General features: G+C 42.0%; 1 protein-coding gene across 9 annotated transcripts in view; it reads right to left on the bottom strand.

Moving 5' to 3' along the window:
* The window catches only part of TLK2 (tousled like kinase 2), a 143884-nt gene that overhangs the window by 11234 nt on the left and 115943 nt on the right, over positions 1-16707 (bottom strand). For all 9 annotated transcript variants that reach the window (XM_017950834.3, XM_017950826.3, XM_017950827.2 and 6 more), the window contains 3 exons: positions 10877-10966; positions 6755-6924; positions 5367-5505 (listed from right to left, as the gene is read on the bottom strand). In XM_017950834.3, coding sequence (XP_017806323.1) covers positions 5367-5505; positions 6755-6924; positions 10877-10966 — 399 coding nt within the window. The remainder of the gene's footprint in view (positions 1-5366; positions 5506-6754; positions 6925-10876; positions 10967-16707) is intronic.

The following is a 16707-nucleotide window of genomic DNA, read 5'->3' as shown; positions in this document are numbered from 1 at the left end:
AAAAGACACTCTAACTTAGGGAGGCAGTAATGTCCCTACAGAGCATCAAAATACAGTTCTCAATTTCCTAAGAGTGGTAAATATTCTCACTAGTCCCACTTCACTCACTCTAAGCCTCCTTTCCCAGGGTCGTGCCTAATGTAAGTGTCATTTGACAAGTTTTAAAAAGGGGGTGGGGAGACACAAAAGAAGCGCATTCCCTTTTAGGATAGCTTCATCAACAAATATTAAATGTAACTAGAAATGGCGTGGGTTTCATGTTGCCAAAAGGAGATGTCTCTGAAATAAGTAAATGTTTTAAAAGTCCAAATGAATTCAGGACCCAGTACAGATATTTGAGGGCAGAGGTTATCCTACCTTCTTATGGTAGCCTCTTATGATTCCAGTATCAAAGATGACAATAAAGTCCTCATTTTCAGAAGACACTTCTTTTCTTTTAGAGATGGGGTCTCACTCTGTTGTCCAGGTTGCTCTGGAACTCCTGATCTGAAGCGATCCTCCCACCTTGGACTTCCCAAGTGGCTGGAATTTACAGGTGCACCACCCACCACACCTGGCTCAGAAGGTATTTTATATTTCCTACTTTAAGGGTGATCAGGGGCTTACTGGAAAACTAACAAATAGTGTAGCAAAGGCCAAACTAGTTGTTAGAACAACTCATTCCTCATCTAAATTCCTTCCCTCCCCACCACTGGTCTCTGAAGAAACTGTTTAATATGTGATAGCCAACCACACCAAATTGTATGGTATGGAAGGTAAGTACCTCTTGTATTTAGGAAACCAAATAAATACAGCTGGAGTCTTAGCCACATCAAGGCTGGAAGGTAGAATTCTGAAGATTACCGATTGATTTCTGAAGATTTCATACTAGCAAAATCAATCCTGTGGAAAATTCTGTATTTGGACCCTATGCTCATCCTGGAATACAACTTACAGATTGAAGGGGACCACATGAGTTCAGAGGCAAGATATTCCTTCTCTGATCCATCTCTATCAAATTTAGTTTCAGATGACAGCCTTTCTTTCTTTTAAAAAAAAGTTATAGTTTCATATTCTTGTTTCTTATTTTTTATTAGTAAGAGACTTTTTTTTTGCGACAGGGTCCTGCTCTGTTGCCCAGCCTGGAGTGCACTGGCGTGATCTCAGCTTGCTGCAACCTCCGCCTCCCAGGTTCAAGCAATTCTCCTGCCTCAGCCTCCTGAGTAGCTGGGATTACAGGCGCCCACCGCCATGCGTGGCTAATTTTTGTATTTTTTGGTAGAGACGGGTTTTCACCATGTTGGCCAGGCTGGTCTCGAACTCCTGGCTTCAAGTGATCCGCCCGCCTCAGCCTCCCAAAGCGCTGGGATTAAGTAAGCCACCGTGCCCAGCCTAAGAAACATTTTTGGATGATTAAGACCTTTAACTAGATTATTATTTTACAATGAAAACTTTTAGCCAAAGCACACATTGAGAAATGAAATATAGGACTCATTAAGAAGGGAAAAAGGCAAAGATATAAAGGAAAAAGAATTTGTAAAAAGAATAGATCTTCCAAGAGCTACTGAAACCGCCCTGAACCCTAGTTTTCATAGTTCTTGATTTTTCTGGGGTGGGCGGGGATGGAGTCTCACTCTGTTGCCCAGGCTGGAGGGCAGTGGTGCAATCTTGGCTCACTGTAACCTCTGCCTCCCAGGTTCAAGCAATTCTCCTGCCTCAGCCACGCAAGTAGCTGGGATTACAGGCGTGTGCCACCACGCCCGACTAATTTTTTGTATTTTTAGTAGAGATAGGGTTTCACCATGTTAGCCAGGCTGGTCTTGATATCCTGACCTCATGATCCGCCTGCCTCAGCCTCCCAAAGTGCTGGGATTACAGGCGTGAGCCACCACACCCGGCCAATTCTTGATTTTTTTTTTTTTTTTTGAGACGGAGTCTCACTCTGTCACCCAGGCTGGAGTGCAGTGGCGCGCTATAGGCTCACTGCAACCTCCACCTCCCGGGTTTACGCCATTCTCCTGTCTCAGCCTCCCAAGTAGCTGGGACTACAGGCACCTGCCACCTTGCCCGGCTAGTTTTTTGTATTTTTTAGTAAAGACGGGGTTTCACCGTGTTAGCCAGGATGATCTCGATCTCCTGACCTCGTGATCCGCCCGTCTCGGCCTCCCAAAGTGCTGGGATTACAGGCTTGAGCCACCGCGCCCGGCCAATTCTTGATTTTTTAATACACATAACTTAAATATGATCTTGGATAAGTAACAAATATAACCTTAATTCTAAAATGATCATTTAAATGTATTTATAACTTTTTTTTGGCAGTGGCAGGGAAGAACAGGAGTTGTTGAACTCACCCAAATGCAGAAAATAAGTTAGCAAGAGTTTTTGTTTTTGTTTTTTGAGACAGAGTCTCGCTCCATTGCCAGGCTGGAGTGCAGTGGCGCGACCTTGGCTCACTGCAACCTCAGAGTAGCTGGGATTACAGGCATGCACCACCATGCCTAGCTAATTTTTGTATTTTTAGTAGAGATGGGGTTTCGTCACATTGGCCAGGATGGTCTCGATCTCTTGACCTTGTGATCCGCCTGCCTTGGCCTCCCAAAGTGTTGGGATTACAGGCATGAGCCACCCGCCAGGCCAGCAAGATTTTTAGAATATAAAAAGCCCTGTCACTTGATTGTACATGTCTGGCAAATCCCTTTCTAGGTCTCAGTTTCTCCATCTGTAAGTAAATGAAATTAATTCTTCACCCAAATAATACGGAAAATAATAAGCATCCTAACTTACTATCAAGGATTTTGGAAGGAGAGTAAAAGACAGCTCTATGATACTAAACTGTGTTAAAAAAAATATGTAGTTGCATATTCCATCACAATCAAAATCCCCATACAAAAAACAAATTATTCTCAAGGCATAGTCTACGTGTCACTTCTTTAAAATAAGTATTCAGCCAGGCGCGGTGGCTCACGCCTATATTCCCAGCACTTTGGGAGGCCGAGGCAGGTGGATCACCTGATGTCAGGAGCTCAAGACCAGCCTGGCCAATATGGTGAAAGCTGTCTCTACTAAAAATACAAAAAAATTAGCTGGGCGTGGTGGCGGGTGCCTGTAATCGCAGCTACTCAGGAGGCTGAGGCAGGAGAATCGCTTGAACCCGGGAGGTAGAGGTTGCAGTGAGTCGAGACCACGCCATTGCGCTCCAGCTCAGGCAACAAGAGCGAAACTCTGTCTCAAATAAATAAATAGATAAATAAATAAGAGAAGTATTCAACGTAGTAGAGTTCTGCAACCACCAAATACTGCAAATAGTTAACTTATAATTTGTTATACCCTTCAGGATTATTTTTATCTGACATACTGAGGATGGTGATTATGACAATATTTCTACCAATTTGGAGACTCTTCAAACCTTCATAGAAACCTCTAACACTTAATCTTCTCAGAAGCCCTGTCTTACTTTAAATTATTAAAAATCTCAACTATAATCTAAAGGAGAAAGAACAGTAAAATGACCCCCTAAGTAAGCACCATCCAGCTTCAAGAATTATCAACATGTGGCCAATCTTCACCATTTTTCCCTACAGACTACTTTGAAGCAAAATCCCTAGCATCACATAATTTTTACTTAAATTCTAATCACTGAATTTTTGTAGGTAAGCAACTATAGCAGTAACTATTTTAAATGCGAAAAAACTGTGCCTTAAAAAAAAAACAAACTAGGCCGGGCGCGGTGGCTCAAGCCTGTAATCCCAGCACTTTGGGAGGCCGAGACGGGCGGATCACGAGGTCAGGAGATCGAGACCATCCTGGCTAACACAGTGAAACCCCGTCTCTACTAAAAATACAAAAAATTAGCCGGGCGTGGTGGCGGCGCCTGTAGTCCCAGCTACTCGGGAGGCTGAGGCAGGAGAATGGCGGGAACCCGGGAGGCGGAGCTTGCAGTGAGCTGAGATCGCGCCACTGCACTCCAACCTGGGTGACAGAGCGAGACTCCGCCTCAAAAAACAAAACAAAACAAAACAAAAACAAAAACAAACTATCAAACACAAAGCTCAAATCCAAATTCCAGTGAATTTATATAGCAGAGGTATAGACCTGTTTCCAGAACTTTCAGCAGCAGATATTTTTGTATCACTCAGTGTTAGGAACACTAGCCCACAATAACCACCACAGTGAATAAACACTGTAAATGTAGCTTCTATTTTAAATCTATAATTTCAAAGTTTTAATTTAAGGACTGACTTTTTACTATAGGTACCATTTTCACAAGCAGTAAGGAGTAACAGAAACTGGGGCATTGTGTCCATGGTGTTATTGGCAAGCTTCATGATGAGCACAGGGCTGATGCTGTGTGTTGTGAAGACCACGCCCCTCTGCTTCCTCCTCTACCTCTGATTCCCAGACAGTCAGTACTCTCTGCTAAGGTCCAGGACCCTCCAGTTCCAAAGGTAAGTGATTTGACCACCTTCCCTGGGGTACAAATAATATGTGTTGCCCCTCTGTTGGTGCTATAGAGCCTTCTTTTGCAACTCTTGAAAGAAATCCCTCATCCCATTAAGCCGTGAAGAGAGACTTGTATTTGGACTAAAAAAAAATTGGGGGCCATTCTTTATATACACCAATATGTGGCTTGTGTGACCACCTCAAAATGGAAAAGGAAGCTTTGTTAACACACTTTTATAACCATAGAGTTAAAGGCCTGAGTTTCAGGTATCTTTTATGGTTCTAATGGCCAAAGGTTATTGTAGGCAGAAATAGAAGCATAAAACTGGCAGGCTGAGCTAGCTTGGGTGGGGTGGCTAGGGAAAGACAGGTGACAAGAGATGGGAAGAAATGTGCCTCAAAAACTTTCAGAACATGGCTAACAGACACGGATAAACTTCTGGTAAATTGTGGTCACTTTTTCCTGTAGAGATTTCATACGTGCTATAGTTACGTTTCATTCTGATCCTCATAACTCCCTACAGTCCAACATCCTCAGGCAACTCTTGAGACAAATCCCTTATCCCATTAACCCATGAAGAGAGACCTGTATTTGGACGAGAAAGATTTTGGGGCCATTCTTTATATACACCACATGAGCAACCTTGCTCTCTACTGACTTGCAAGGCCAACTCTGTGCAGAAAACATACATTTCAAATACCTGGCCACATATAAGCTCTCCTTCTTCTTAAGGGTTTTCAAGAAAGGAAAGAAAAATTAAGACAAATTAATGTAAATACCAAGAGTCAAACTGCTGAAAAGATAGTAACGATTTGGGGAGAAAGTCTGCTTTGGTTTATGGATTTTTGCCTAGCAGATAGCATACAGCAATTAATTCATTATCAACACTTCAGCAGAGCAGAGCCACATCTCTATAGTCAACCTGGCAGAGCTCCTGGATACCTACCAATAAGTACCAGCACCTTGTGATGTTAGCTCCATGCCATCCACTGAATTGTAGCTATCATCATCCATGATCTTCGAAAGACCAAAATCTGTAATTTTTATCTCTCCACACGCTGTACCATTTACTAAAAGAATATTACCTAAAAAATAAAAACCTTCATGAATAAGCAGAGACTTACTGATTAAGAGAAAAACCCAAAGTAATAGCAGATAAGAACTCAAACTCTTGCAAAAGCAAACATCCACATCTTGGGAATCAAGCAATCTGGACTCTGGATACTCAGGGAGAGCCCTCCGCATCTGCTGAAACTTCTGTTTTCTAAGAATCACCTGCTTAATGTGCCAAAACCACCACTATGATGAACTCTGGAAATAACAATAACTGGCTAAAGTAAAATATCCTTGTTCACTTGGTCAAAAATGATGGGACACTTTCATCTGAACTTTCAGTGAGGATCTCTAAATTACCCTGTTTAGAACAGTACTTGGGGTGTGGGGGAGGAATCAAAGAAAACATGTAAGGGAACCAAAGCTAGCACCACAGCACCACCTACAGCTCCCATGGCAGGAAAAGTGTTGAATTCAGTTACAGAAAAGTCATTCACAAAATAGCCATCTTTTAAAAAATTTCTTCATTATAATTAATGTTGTAGTCATCTGAGTTATATTAGAACATTAGAGAATAGTCAATGAGATGTAATATGCACCTACCAGAAGAGTAAAGCAAAGTTTACAATTTTGCAACACCAGAAGGTAAATGTGGACCATCTTCCTAATGCCCAAGCTAAGCTGTTAAGAGTTGTCTATAGAACATATGCAGATTTCTAAAACACAGCAGAAGATAATAATAAAAAATAGAGGTAAGGACTCTAGCTGCCCTGTACTCTTTGCTGATGACCATCAAAGCTAGATGATAACCATACAAAAAGATGAAAAATTCTGCTTGAAATTTATTGAAATGGGAGGCACATAAGTAAAATAAGTTATTAATTTGGGGGCTCTTATCAAAGAGACCTGAAGCAGAGGAACTGTTACGTAGTATGAGTCATGGGAAAAATACAAAACTGAACGTGCCGGAACAGTTCTTTCTTAATGAGACTTACCTCATGAACTGCCCTGGCTCCAAAGATAAAGGTATTGTTTCTCCAGAGTATTTAATCCAACACACCCTCCTAAACCCAGTCCTGCTTGGCCAGGACTCTTTTTTCCCACACCTACCCAGGCAATCAAAAGTCAGATGTTATTAGCCTGTCTTGGCTGCTGTGAATTTCTCTAACTTTATCAAATTAAAAGTCATAAGACCAAAAGAAAGCCAACTAATACTGTCTCCTAAAAGGAGACAAGACCAAAGAAAACCAACTAATACTGTCTCCTAAAAGTCAGACATACCTGGTTTGAGGTCATAGTGTATGATGGGAGGTTTTATTTCATTTAAGTACTTTAAAGCATTCACAATCTGCATGATAATGGACCGGGCCTCTTTCTCCGACATTAATTTGTGCTGTTTCAGGTAGAAGTCCAGATCATTTCCCTCACAGTATTCTAATACTGTACAAAACCTAAAAACAAATAAACCAACATTTAACCATGGAATAAGAGCAAGCAGATTAAGACTACCTAAAATCAGTCCCAGGTGAAAACTTCACGTCATTAGCTTCTCACTCCTTTCTTCTTTGTTCCTTAAAATACTCTTCGATTCTTTATTCAGTATTAGCTGAGGGGTTTCTAGTAAGAAACTGCTTATTCTCTTGAAGAGTCTCCACACCCTCAATGTTGGAATCTGTTGTGCTCGGGTTCACCCATGGCAGACCTCTTCTTGAGTCTAGACTATAAGAATACCGATAAGAACTATAATGTATTTAAGCTAGGTATCTTCTTGGAAGGGGCTCCTTTACACACCCATGTCACACATCCATGTCTAAACAATTAGAATGTGATCAAGTACACAATTCTCCCTTTTTTTTTTTTGAGACTCTGTCTCACTCTGTTGCCTACACTGTAGTGCAGTGGCACAATTTCAGCTAGGTATACAATTCGCACTGCAAACATTTTATATAACCCTGAGTGCTGACAATGAGGAAGAATCTAGAGTTTGCCCATGTCCCAAAAACTGACTGCATACTATGTCTCCTGACAGCTTGGCACAATACTGCACTACAATATTTCTTAAACATAAGGTGTAAAAGGGCTTGTAAAGTATAGCATCTACGGTTCTAACAAATGTATGCGGGCTCTCTTTCCTTCACTTATGTCAATATATCATACCCAAACATAAAACCATATGGCATTTGTGGCATCACAGGTCATGTGCCTATCTTCCAAGGCATTATACTCTGAAGTAAGGTGTCCTGAACTGTGTGAATATCCCTGAGGGATGAATACCTTTTCAAGTATTCTAAGTTGTGATAATGTGGGTGTATCAGTCAGGGTCTAGCCTGGAAAAAAAACAAAACAAAACCACTTGATCATTTAAAACAGAGAGACTTTAATTCAGGGAACTGATCATACAGATGATGGAAGAGCTGAGAAGACAAACTGGTCAGTGAGGCACCCTGGAGATCATACAGCAGGAAGCCATTAGCACCCTCAGGCGAGCGGGCCAGAAGGGAGGAGATGGTGAAACCAGAACCCAGGGTCACCAGGGGAAACTAGAATTGCAGGATGGGAGAGGAGGTGGAGACCCCCTCCCATTTCTGCTTCACATTGGCTGAAACCAGCAGGACACCAATGGACACATGGGCCTGGTAAACACAGCCTACAAGGACTAACCCCCCGAAGATACAGAGCAGCAAAAGGGCGAGGAACAGAACTGAGAGCAAACAGGTTTAGGACTAGCGCTATGGGCCACTGGGCAATTTGAGGCCTTCATAAAGCACTGCAATTAAATATGGACACACATGGTCCTGTGGACTCCACAAACCGAACAATATCTTATGCATCTTACGAAACATAGCAGGGCATTCTAGCCCTGTATCTGAAAACAAATGTCTGCTGTAATCCCAGCAATTTGGAAGGCAGAGATGGGCAGATCACTTGAGGCCAAGAGTTTGAGACCAGCCTGGCCAATACAGTGAAACTCCGTCTCTACTAAAAATATATAAGATTGGCCAGGTATGGTGGCGCACACCTGTAATCCCAGCTACTTGAGGGACTGAGGCACGAGAATTGCTTGAACCCATGAGGTGGAGGTTGCAGTGAGCCAAGATCATGCCACTGCATTACTGCCTGGACAACAGAGCAACACTCCATCTCAAATAAAACAAAATAAAATAAATGTCTGAAATTTATAGATTTCTCTGACCTGAGATTCTGAAATCTGAAATACAGACTCATGGCTCAATGAAATGATTCTTTGACCCAAATGCAAGTTGAAAATAAAGCCTCACTTTCAGTCAGGCACAGTGGCTAAAGCTTGTAATCCCAGCACTTTGGGAGGCTGAGGTGGGCGGATCACAAGGTCAGGAGTTCAAGACCAGCCTGTCCAGCATGGTGAAACCCTGTATCTACTAAAAATAGAAAAAATTAGCCAGGCATGGTGGCGTGCATCTGTAATCCTAGCCACTCGGGAGGCTGAGGTAGGAGAATCACTTGAACCTGGGAGGCGGAGGTTGCAGTGAGCCAAGATGGCACCACTGCACTCCAGCCTGGGCAACAGAGCCTCAAAAAAAAAAAATTAATAATAATAAAATAAAGCCTCACTTTTAATACCCAAACAATTCTCAGAAGATGTTCTAAAAATCATGGTCTGACTTATTTTTGGTGAAAATTCATCATACATGCAATAGAAAGAACAAAGTAATCAACTCGAGAATAGTATAGAACCAACTCAATTTCTCACATTAGTTAAAAGTGTGTATACAATTCAAAACAGCAGATAATTTGAGCCTGATTTAATAGTTCAGAGAGGGGGGGTCTACCTAGTACTGAAGAAATCTACTCAAAGCAAAACAGTGATGTCATGACCTGCCCCTGGTTTCCCAATCCTGCCCTCTAACTAGATCTTTTTAAAAAAATTCCACTCCATGTGAAACACACATGGCTAAGCTCAGTGCCAGGGCTATCCAAATGAGAAGAAGAAATCCCTGAGAGAAAGGCCCAGGTCATGTTTCCAAAGGGAATTATAGTCCTCTTTGGGGTTATTTCTAAATGTGAGCCAGTGGTTTGCACAGCCATCTCTGAGACTGTTGGCTAGAACAGAGATGGCTTAAAACTCCTAGAATTACCCTGGGAGGCTGAGGGAACCTGGAGTCTAGACCTAGGACATATTCCGATTCAGTTCAGACTTCTACAGAGAAACATTTCCAAATGTTGAGATATATCCAACTAAACTGCTGGGTAAACCCAGAGGTACAGGAGCTTACCAATACCAAGTAACAAAATACAGCAATGACCACAATTACCAACGATCTCAGACAAGTCATTTAACTTCTCTGGTCCTCAAAATCCTCCTATAAAACGAAAAGGCTGGACTCAGACACCTTCCTATTCTAACATCCTATAAGCCTATAAGCCTGTATTTCAACATGTTGCACTGACTGAGCCTTGTCTTCATTAGTGCCACATTTGTTGTCTCATTCTAGGATAAAATTACACAGCCAGTACTTTTTAAAAAAAGTCTGGCAATGTTCATAAAAGTCTCTGGGGTGAGCAGAAACTCTCTTGAACAGTCTACACTCACTAGTGCACGTCAGTGGCATGCTGGCACCAACTCATGTCAGTTTCCAAGAGCTGACTTAAATTTTCAAGAGTTTTGTGAGCGGGTTATCAAACCACTGGTAGGACAAACAGATAAGCAAAATGTGGTATACCCATAGGATGGAATATTATTTTGTCATAAAAAGGAATGAAATACCGATACATGCTACAAGGATGAAACTTGACAACATCATGCTAAGTGAAAGAAGCCAGCAATAAAAGTCCACATACTATATGATTCCATGCATATGAGAGTCCAGAATAGGAAATCTATAGAGATAAAACAGACAGATTAGGGTGAGGGCAGAGGCATGGAATAGTGGAATAGAGGAATAGTAGTAAAAGGTATGGGGTTTCTTTTGAGGTGGTGAAAAAATTCTAAAATTGGCTCTGGTGGTTGTATATATCTATGAATATGCTGAAAACCACTAAACTGTATATTTTACATGTGTGAATCATACAGTATGTGAATAATAATTAAGATGTTTTAAAAAAAATAAACAGGTGGTACATCAAAATTGGACACAGGAGGAATATCTACACTACGGAAACTGGCAAACACTACAAATTAGCTCTGTCTCTCTTCATACCAAGCTGGTTGTTAAACATTTACTGGCACACAAGTGCATGGTCCTTTGGCCTAGAGGTTTCTTACTGACCCAAATTTGAATTTATGTTTGATCATTTGTCCACAAATTAATATATTTGGTTCCCTCAGAGGGTATGTCCTAGACCCAGAGTTCAGCTCTATTCCATGAACAATCAACATTGCAAGAAAATAATATAACTGTTAAGGTAAAACAGCACAGCACTTACGAGTCAGTATCCAGTGAAAAGTAATCATACAGCTTAACTATTCTGGGATGATCCAGTTCTTTATGAATCCGGTATTCCCTACATGCATGCCTGTAAACAAAAGGGAAAATTAACAAGAAGGTATATTGGCCTACCTTTTAGAACTCTTCAAAGATCTTCCTAAATATTCAATCATTTCTCTATTGTCTCCACATGTTAATTCCATTCTGGTCCATCTGGTCCCTCATCTGACTTCTCTCTTTGCTCATCCTATTTTCTCTATTGGAATCTACCAAGCCATTGAGAAAATAATAGGTGCTTTGGCTCCGCGCAGTGGCTCACGACTGTAATCCTAGCACTTTGGGAGGCCGAGGCGGGTGGATCACGAGGTCAAGAGATAGAGAACATCCTGCCCAACATGGTGAAACCTCGTCTCTACAAAAATTAAAACTTAGCTGGGCGTGGTGGTGCGCACCTATGGTCCCAGCTACTTGGGAGGCGGAAGCAGAAGAATCACTTGAACCCAGGAAACGGAGGTTGCAGTGAGCTGAGGTCACGCCACTGCACTCCAGCCTGGCGACAGAGCGAGACTCCATCTCCAAAAAAATAAATAAATAAAATAATAGGTGCTCAAATATTTGTTAAGTGAACAGATGTCAACCCTTTTTATCCCTTTCAAGTTCATTCTATGATAATCACACCTCTTTTCCACTTATACTCAAGTATCACAGATTTTAAAATAACAAGGACAGTTATTTTCCCCCCTCCTCTAAAGCTGATACATGAAATCATATCTGTAAATGTATATATGCTGGGGTAACACCAAAGGGGTCATTTTTATCATGTAAACCTCTTAGGTTAAAGGATTATCTGTTACATAAATCAATTAGCAGTACTTTGTAGTTTTTGTTTTTAAATTCTTCTTCTTACAAAAATAATTTAAGTGCTATTAGCTTTACTTTATTCTAATAAAATATGAAATGTGAGATTATGGAACCCCAGTTGTCTTGGAATGGCATATTTGATGCAGTCATCCACTGCGTAACAACCCTTCGGTCAATGATGCTAAGCCACATATATGACAGGGGTCCCATAAGAGTATAACAGAGCTTCCTATGAATTGAGGAAGAAAAAAAAAGTACAACAGAGCTGAAAAATCCTATCACCTGGTGACCCAGCAGTCAAGAGGTCACGGCACAATGCATTACGCATGCTTGTGGTGATGCTGGTGGAAACAAACCTACTGTGCTGCCAGCCATATTAAAGTCTAGCACATACAATTATCTACAGTATATAACACTTGATAATGATAATAAATGAATACATAATTGGTTTATGTATTTACTATACAGCAGGCCCTTAAATAACATCATTTTGTTATAACGCTAACAACAACAACAAAAAAGTCAGCCAGGCACCATGGCTCATGCCTGTAATTCCAGGACTTTGGGAGGCCGAGGCGGGTAGGTCACCTGAGGTCAGGAGTTCGAGACCAGCCTGACCAACATGGTGAAACCCCGTCTCTACTAAAAATACAAAAATTAGCTAGGTGTGGTGGTGGCCACCTGTAATCCCCGCTACTCAAGAGGCTGAGGGAGAAGAATCATTTGAACCTGGGAGGCGGAGACTGCAGTGAGGCAAGACTGCGCCATGGCACTCTAGCCTGGGTGATAAAGTTAGACTCTGCCTCAAAAAAAAAAAAAAATCAATTCCTGGTCGGCACCACTGTCCATGTGGAGTCTGTGTGTTCTTCCCCTGTCTGCGTGGGTTTTCTCAGGTTATTCTGCTTTCCTCCCACATCCCAAAGGCACATGGGTTGGGTTCACTGGCATATCCACATGGTCCCTGTGTGTGTGTGTGTGCGTGTGTGCATGCACCTGCCATGCAATGGGACGGCATCCTGTCTAGGGTGGCTCCCACCTTGCCCCTGAGCTGCTGATATAGGCTCTGGCCACCCTCAACCCTGAGTGGGGAATGAGTGGGTAAATGTTACCTTGTTTCTATTAATCTTTCTTAAATTTATATAAAGCTCATACATATTTCAACGTTTAGTATTACAAGTGTTTTAGTCTTTATTTAGAAGCTGGGTGATGTTTTTGTGACCAGGAATATGCCACAGGAACTTAACTCATTTATGTCAATTAGCCTATGGTAAAATTGGTTTTGTTACACTTTGTTTCCCTTAAAGTTGCAGTTTCCAAGAACCTATCATTGCTATTAAGCGAGGGCTTACTATACTGCACTTTTTTTTTTTTTTTTTTTTTTTTTGAGACGGAGTCTCGCTCTGTTGCCCAGGCTGGAGCGCAGTGGCCAGATCTCAGCTCACTGCAAGCTCCACCTCCCGGGTTTACCCCATTCTCCTGCCTCAGCCTCCCGAGTAACTGGGACTACAGGCGCCCACCACCTCGCCCAGCTAGTTTTTTGTATTTTTTTTTAGTAGAGACGAGGTTTCACCGTGTTAGCCAGGATGGTCTCGATCTCCTGACCTCGTGACCCGCCCGTCTCGGCCTCCCAAAGTGCTGGGATTACAGGCTTGAGCCACCGCGCCCGGCCACTTTTTTTGTTTTTGAGATCGAGTCTCACTCTGTTGCCAAGGCTGGAGTGCAGTGGCGCGATCTCAGCTCACTGTGGCCTTTGCCTCCCAGGTTCAAGCGATTCTCCTGCCTCAGCCTCCCAAGTAGCTGGGATTACAGGCACATACCAGCACGCACAGCTAATTTTTGAATTTTTAGTAGAGAGGGGGTTTCGTCATGTTGGCCAGGTTGATCTGGAACTCCTGACTTCAAGTGATCCGCCCGCCTTGGCCTCCCAAAGTGCTGGGATTGCAGGCATGAGCCACGGCACCTGGCCTGCACTGTACTTTTTAATTATTTTAAATTTTAGAGATGGGGGTAGTGGCTCATGGCTGTAATCCCAGCACTTTGGGAGGTTGAGGCAGGCAGATCGCTTGACGTCAGGAGTTTGAGGCCAGCCTGGCCACCATGGAGAAACTCCATCTCCACTAAATATACAAAAAGCAGCAGGGAGTGGTGGTGCGCACCTGTAATCCCAGCTACTTGGGAGGCTGGGGCAGGAGAGACGCTTGAACCCAGAAAGCAGATGGAAGTGAGCTAGATCACACCACTGCACTCCAGCCTGGGTGACAGAGCAAAACTCCATCTCAAAAAAATAAAAAAAATTTTTAGAATGTACTCCCATCTACTTATTTAAAAAAAAAAATTGTAACTATAAAACAAACTCAGGCAGGTCCTTCAGGGGGTATCCCAGGAGAAGGCATTGTTATCATAGGGGGTGACAGCTGCGTGCATGTTATTGTCCCTGAAGAGCTTCCAGTGGGACAAGATGGAGATGGGAGAAAGTGATATGGATGGTCCTGACCCTGTGCAAGCCTAGGCTAATGAGAGTGTGCCTTAGTTCTTAACAAAAAAATATTTAAAAAAAAATTTAATAGAAAAAAGCTTATAGAATAAGGATACAAGGAAAGAAAATATTTTCATACAACTGTGTACAATGCGTTTTTTTAAAGTTAAGTGTTATTTACAAGAGTCAAAAAGTTTTTTTAAAAAGGCAGTTTCTACAGCAAAAAGGTTACAGTAAGCAAAGATTTACACTTGAAAAAATTTTTAATAAATGTAGTGTAGCCTTTGTGTACAGTGTTTATAAAGTCTACAGTAGTGTGCAATATTATCCTAGACTCTGACTCACTCAGAGCAACTTCCAGTTCTGCAAATTCTATTAATGGTACAGGTGTACCATTTTTATACTGTATATTTACTGTATCTTTTCTATGCTTAGATATGCTTACATACACAATTAGTAACACAATTGCCTATAGCAGGGGTCCCCAACTCAGTACAGGTCCGTGCCTTGTTAGGAACTGGGCCACACAGCAGGAGGTGAGCAGTAGGTGAATGAGCGAAGCTTCATCTGTGTTTACAGCTGTTCCCCATAGCTCGCATGACCGCCTGAGCTCCTGATCTGTCAGATCAGCAGCGGCAGATTCTCATAGGAGTGCAAACCCTACTGTGAACTGTGCATGCTAGGGATCTAGGTTGTGTGCTCCTTATGAGAACCTAACACCTGATGATCTGTCACTGTCTCCCATGACCACCAGATGGGACCGTTTAACTGCAGGAAAGCAAGCTCAGGGCTCCCACTGATTCTACATTATGGTAAGCTGTGTAATTAATTCTGTATATATTACAATGTAATAGTAATAGAAATAAAGAACACAATAAATATAATGCACTAGAATCATCCTGAAACCATCTCCCCCCAACCCCGGTCCATGGAAAAACTGTCTTCCACAAAACTGGTCACTGATGCCAAAAAGGTTGGAAACCACTGGCCTATAGTATTCAGTACAGTAACATGCTACACAGGTGTGTAGCCTAGGAGCAATGGGCTATACCATACAGCCTAGGTATATAGTAGGCTATACCATCTAAGCTTACATTAAGTACACTCTGTGATGTTTGCACAACAAAATCACCTAATGATGCATTTCTCAAAACGTAGTCCCATTGTTAAGCAACATATGACTAACATGATTAGCATTTTTAAGGTACTTTTCTAGTTTAAAATCATTTCATAAGGAACAAAAGTGTACTGTATAGCCTGACATATTCATATTCTGAATTTTAGAAGAACAACAGAATATGCTTACACAATATAATTACCAATACTATTTTAAGAATGTAGTTCTGGCTGGTGTGGTGGCTCACGCCTGTAATCCCAACACTTTGGGAGGCCAAGGTGGGCAGATCACCTGAGGTCGGGAGTTCAAGACCAGCCTGACCAACATGGAGAAACCCTGTCTCGACTAAAAAAAAAATACAAAATTAGCCGGGGTGGTGGTGGCGCATGCCTGTAATCCCAGCTACTTGGGAGGCTGAGGCAGGAGAATTGCTTGAACCCAGGAGGCGGAGGTTGTAGTGAGCTGAGATTGTGCCATTGCACTCCAGCCTGGGCAATAAGAGCAAAACTCCGTCTCAAAAAAAAAAAGTGGTTCTTATTTACAAAGAGATTAACTGTGATATTTTAAGTAATTCAGCACTATTTGGCTTAGGACATCCATAGTATAGTAAAATAAAACTAAAAAAACAGTGATGTTTTCAGAAACAGGTAAACTACAGTATACCAAAAATACAAAGAAAGTACTCAACTAAAGAAAAGCTGAGGAAAAAATTAGGGGAAGTGGGGAAAGGGAGAAATAGGAATCTGAAAGTAATTACATATATTTTTCCCCAATGGAAACTATTTGGGCTTAGTTTTCAAGCTGCCATTTTTGGCCATTTTGCCTCCCCTGATGCTTCATTTCATCATCTTTACGTTTTTCCAAAAAACGACTTGCCAGCACCGAGGCAGAGTGGTGTTAGAACACACACTACCCTGGGAACACAGAGGCCTGGCTCCTTGCTGTGGCTCTGTGGCTTCACCTCTCTGAGCTTCAGTTTCGGCATCACTGGACTGGATGTTTTGAAGTGAGCTTGCTGCAGACACTCGGCAAATGTAGCTTTGGCCTCCCCAACCCCCAATTCCACCAAAGTAGCTCCATACTTGTCTTTTTTTTTTTTTTAATTACACACATATATTTAACAGTACAGTTTTACACAGAGTACTAAGAGCACTTTTCTTCATATTTTACAGAAGGGCTAGAAACATACAGATTTTCTTTTTCTTTTAAGACAGAGTCTTGCTCTGTCACCCAAGTTGGAGTGCAGTGGTGCCATCTCAACTCACTGCAACCTCCACCTCCTGGGTTCAAGCTATTCTTCTGCCTCAGCCTCCCAAGTAGGTGAGATTACAGGTGCGTGCCACCACGCCCAGCTAATTTTGCATTTTTAGTAGAG

The sequence above is a fragment of the Papio anubis genome, chromosome 17 (assembly GCF_008728515.1).
Source record: "Papio anubis isolate 15944 chromosome 17, Panubis1.0, whole genome shotgun sequence".
Lineage (NCBI taxonomy): Eukaryota > Metazoa > Chordata > Mammalia > Primates > Cercopithecidae > Papio > Papio anubis.
The sequence above is the reverse complement of the archived record's forward strand: the minus strand, read 5'-3'. Positions and strand labels throughout refer to the sequence as shown.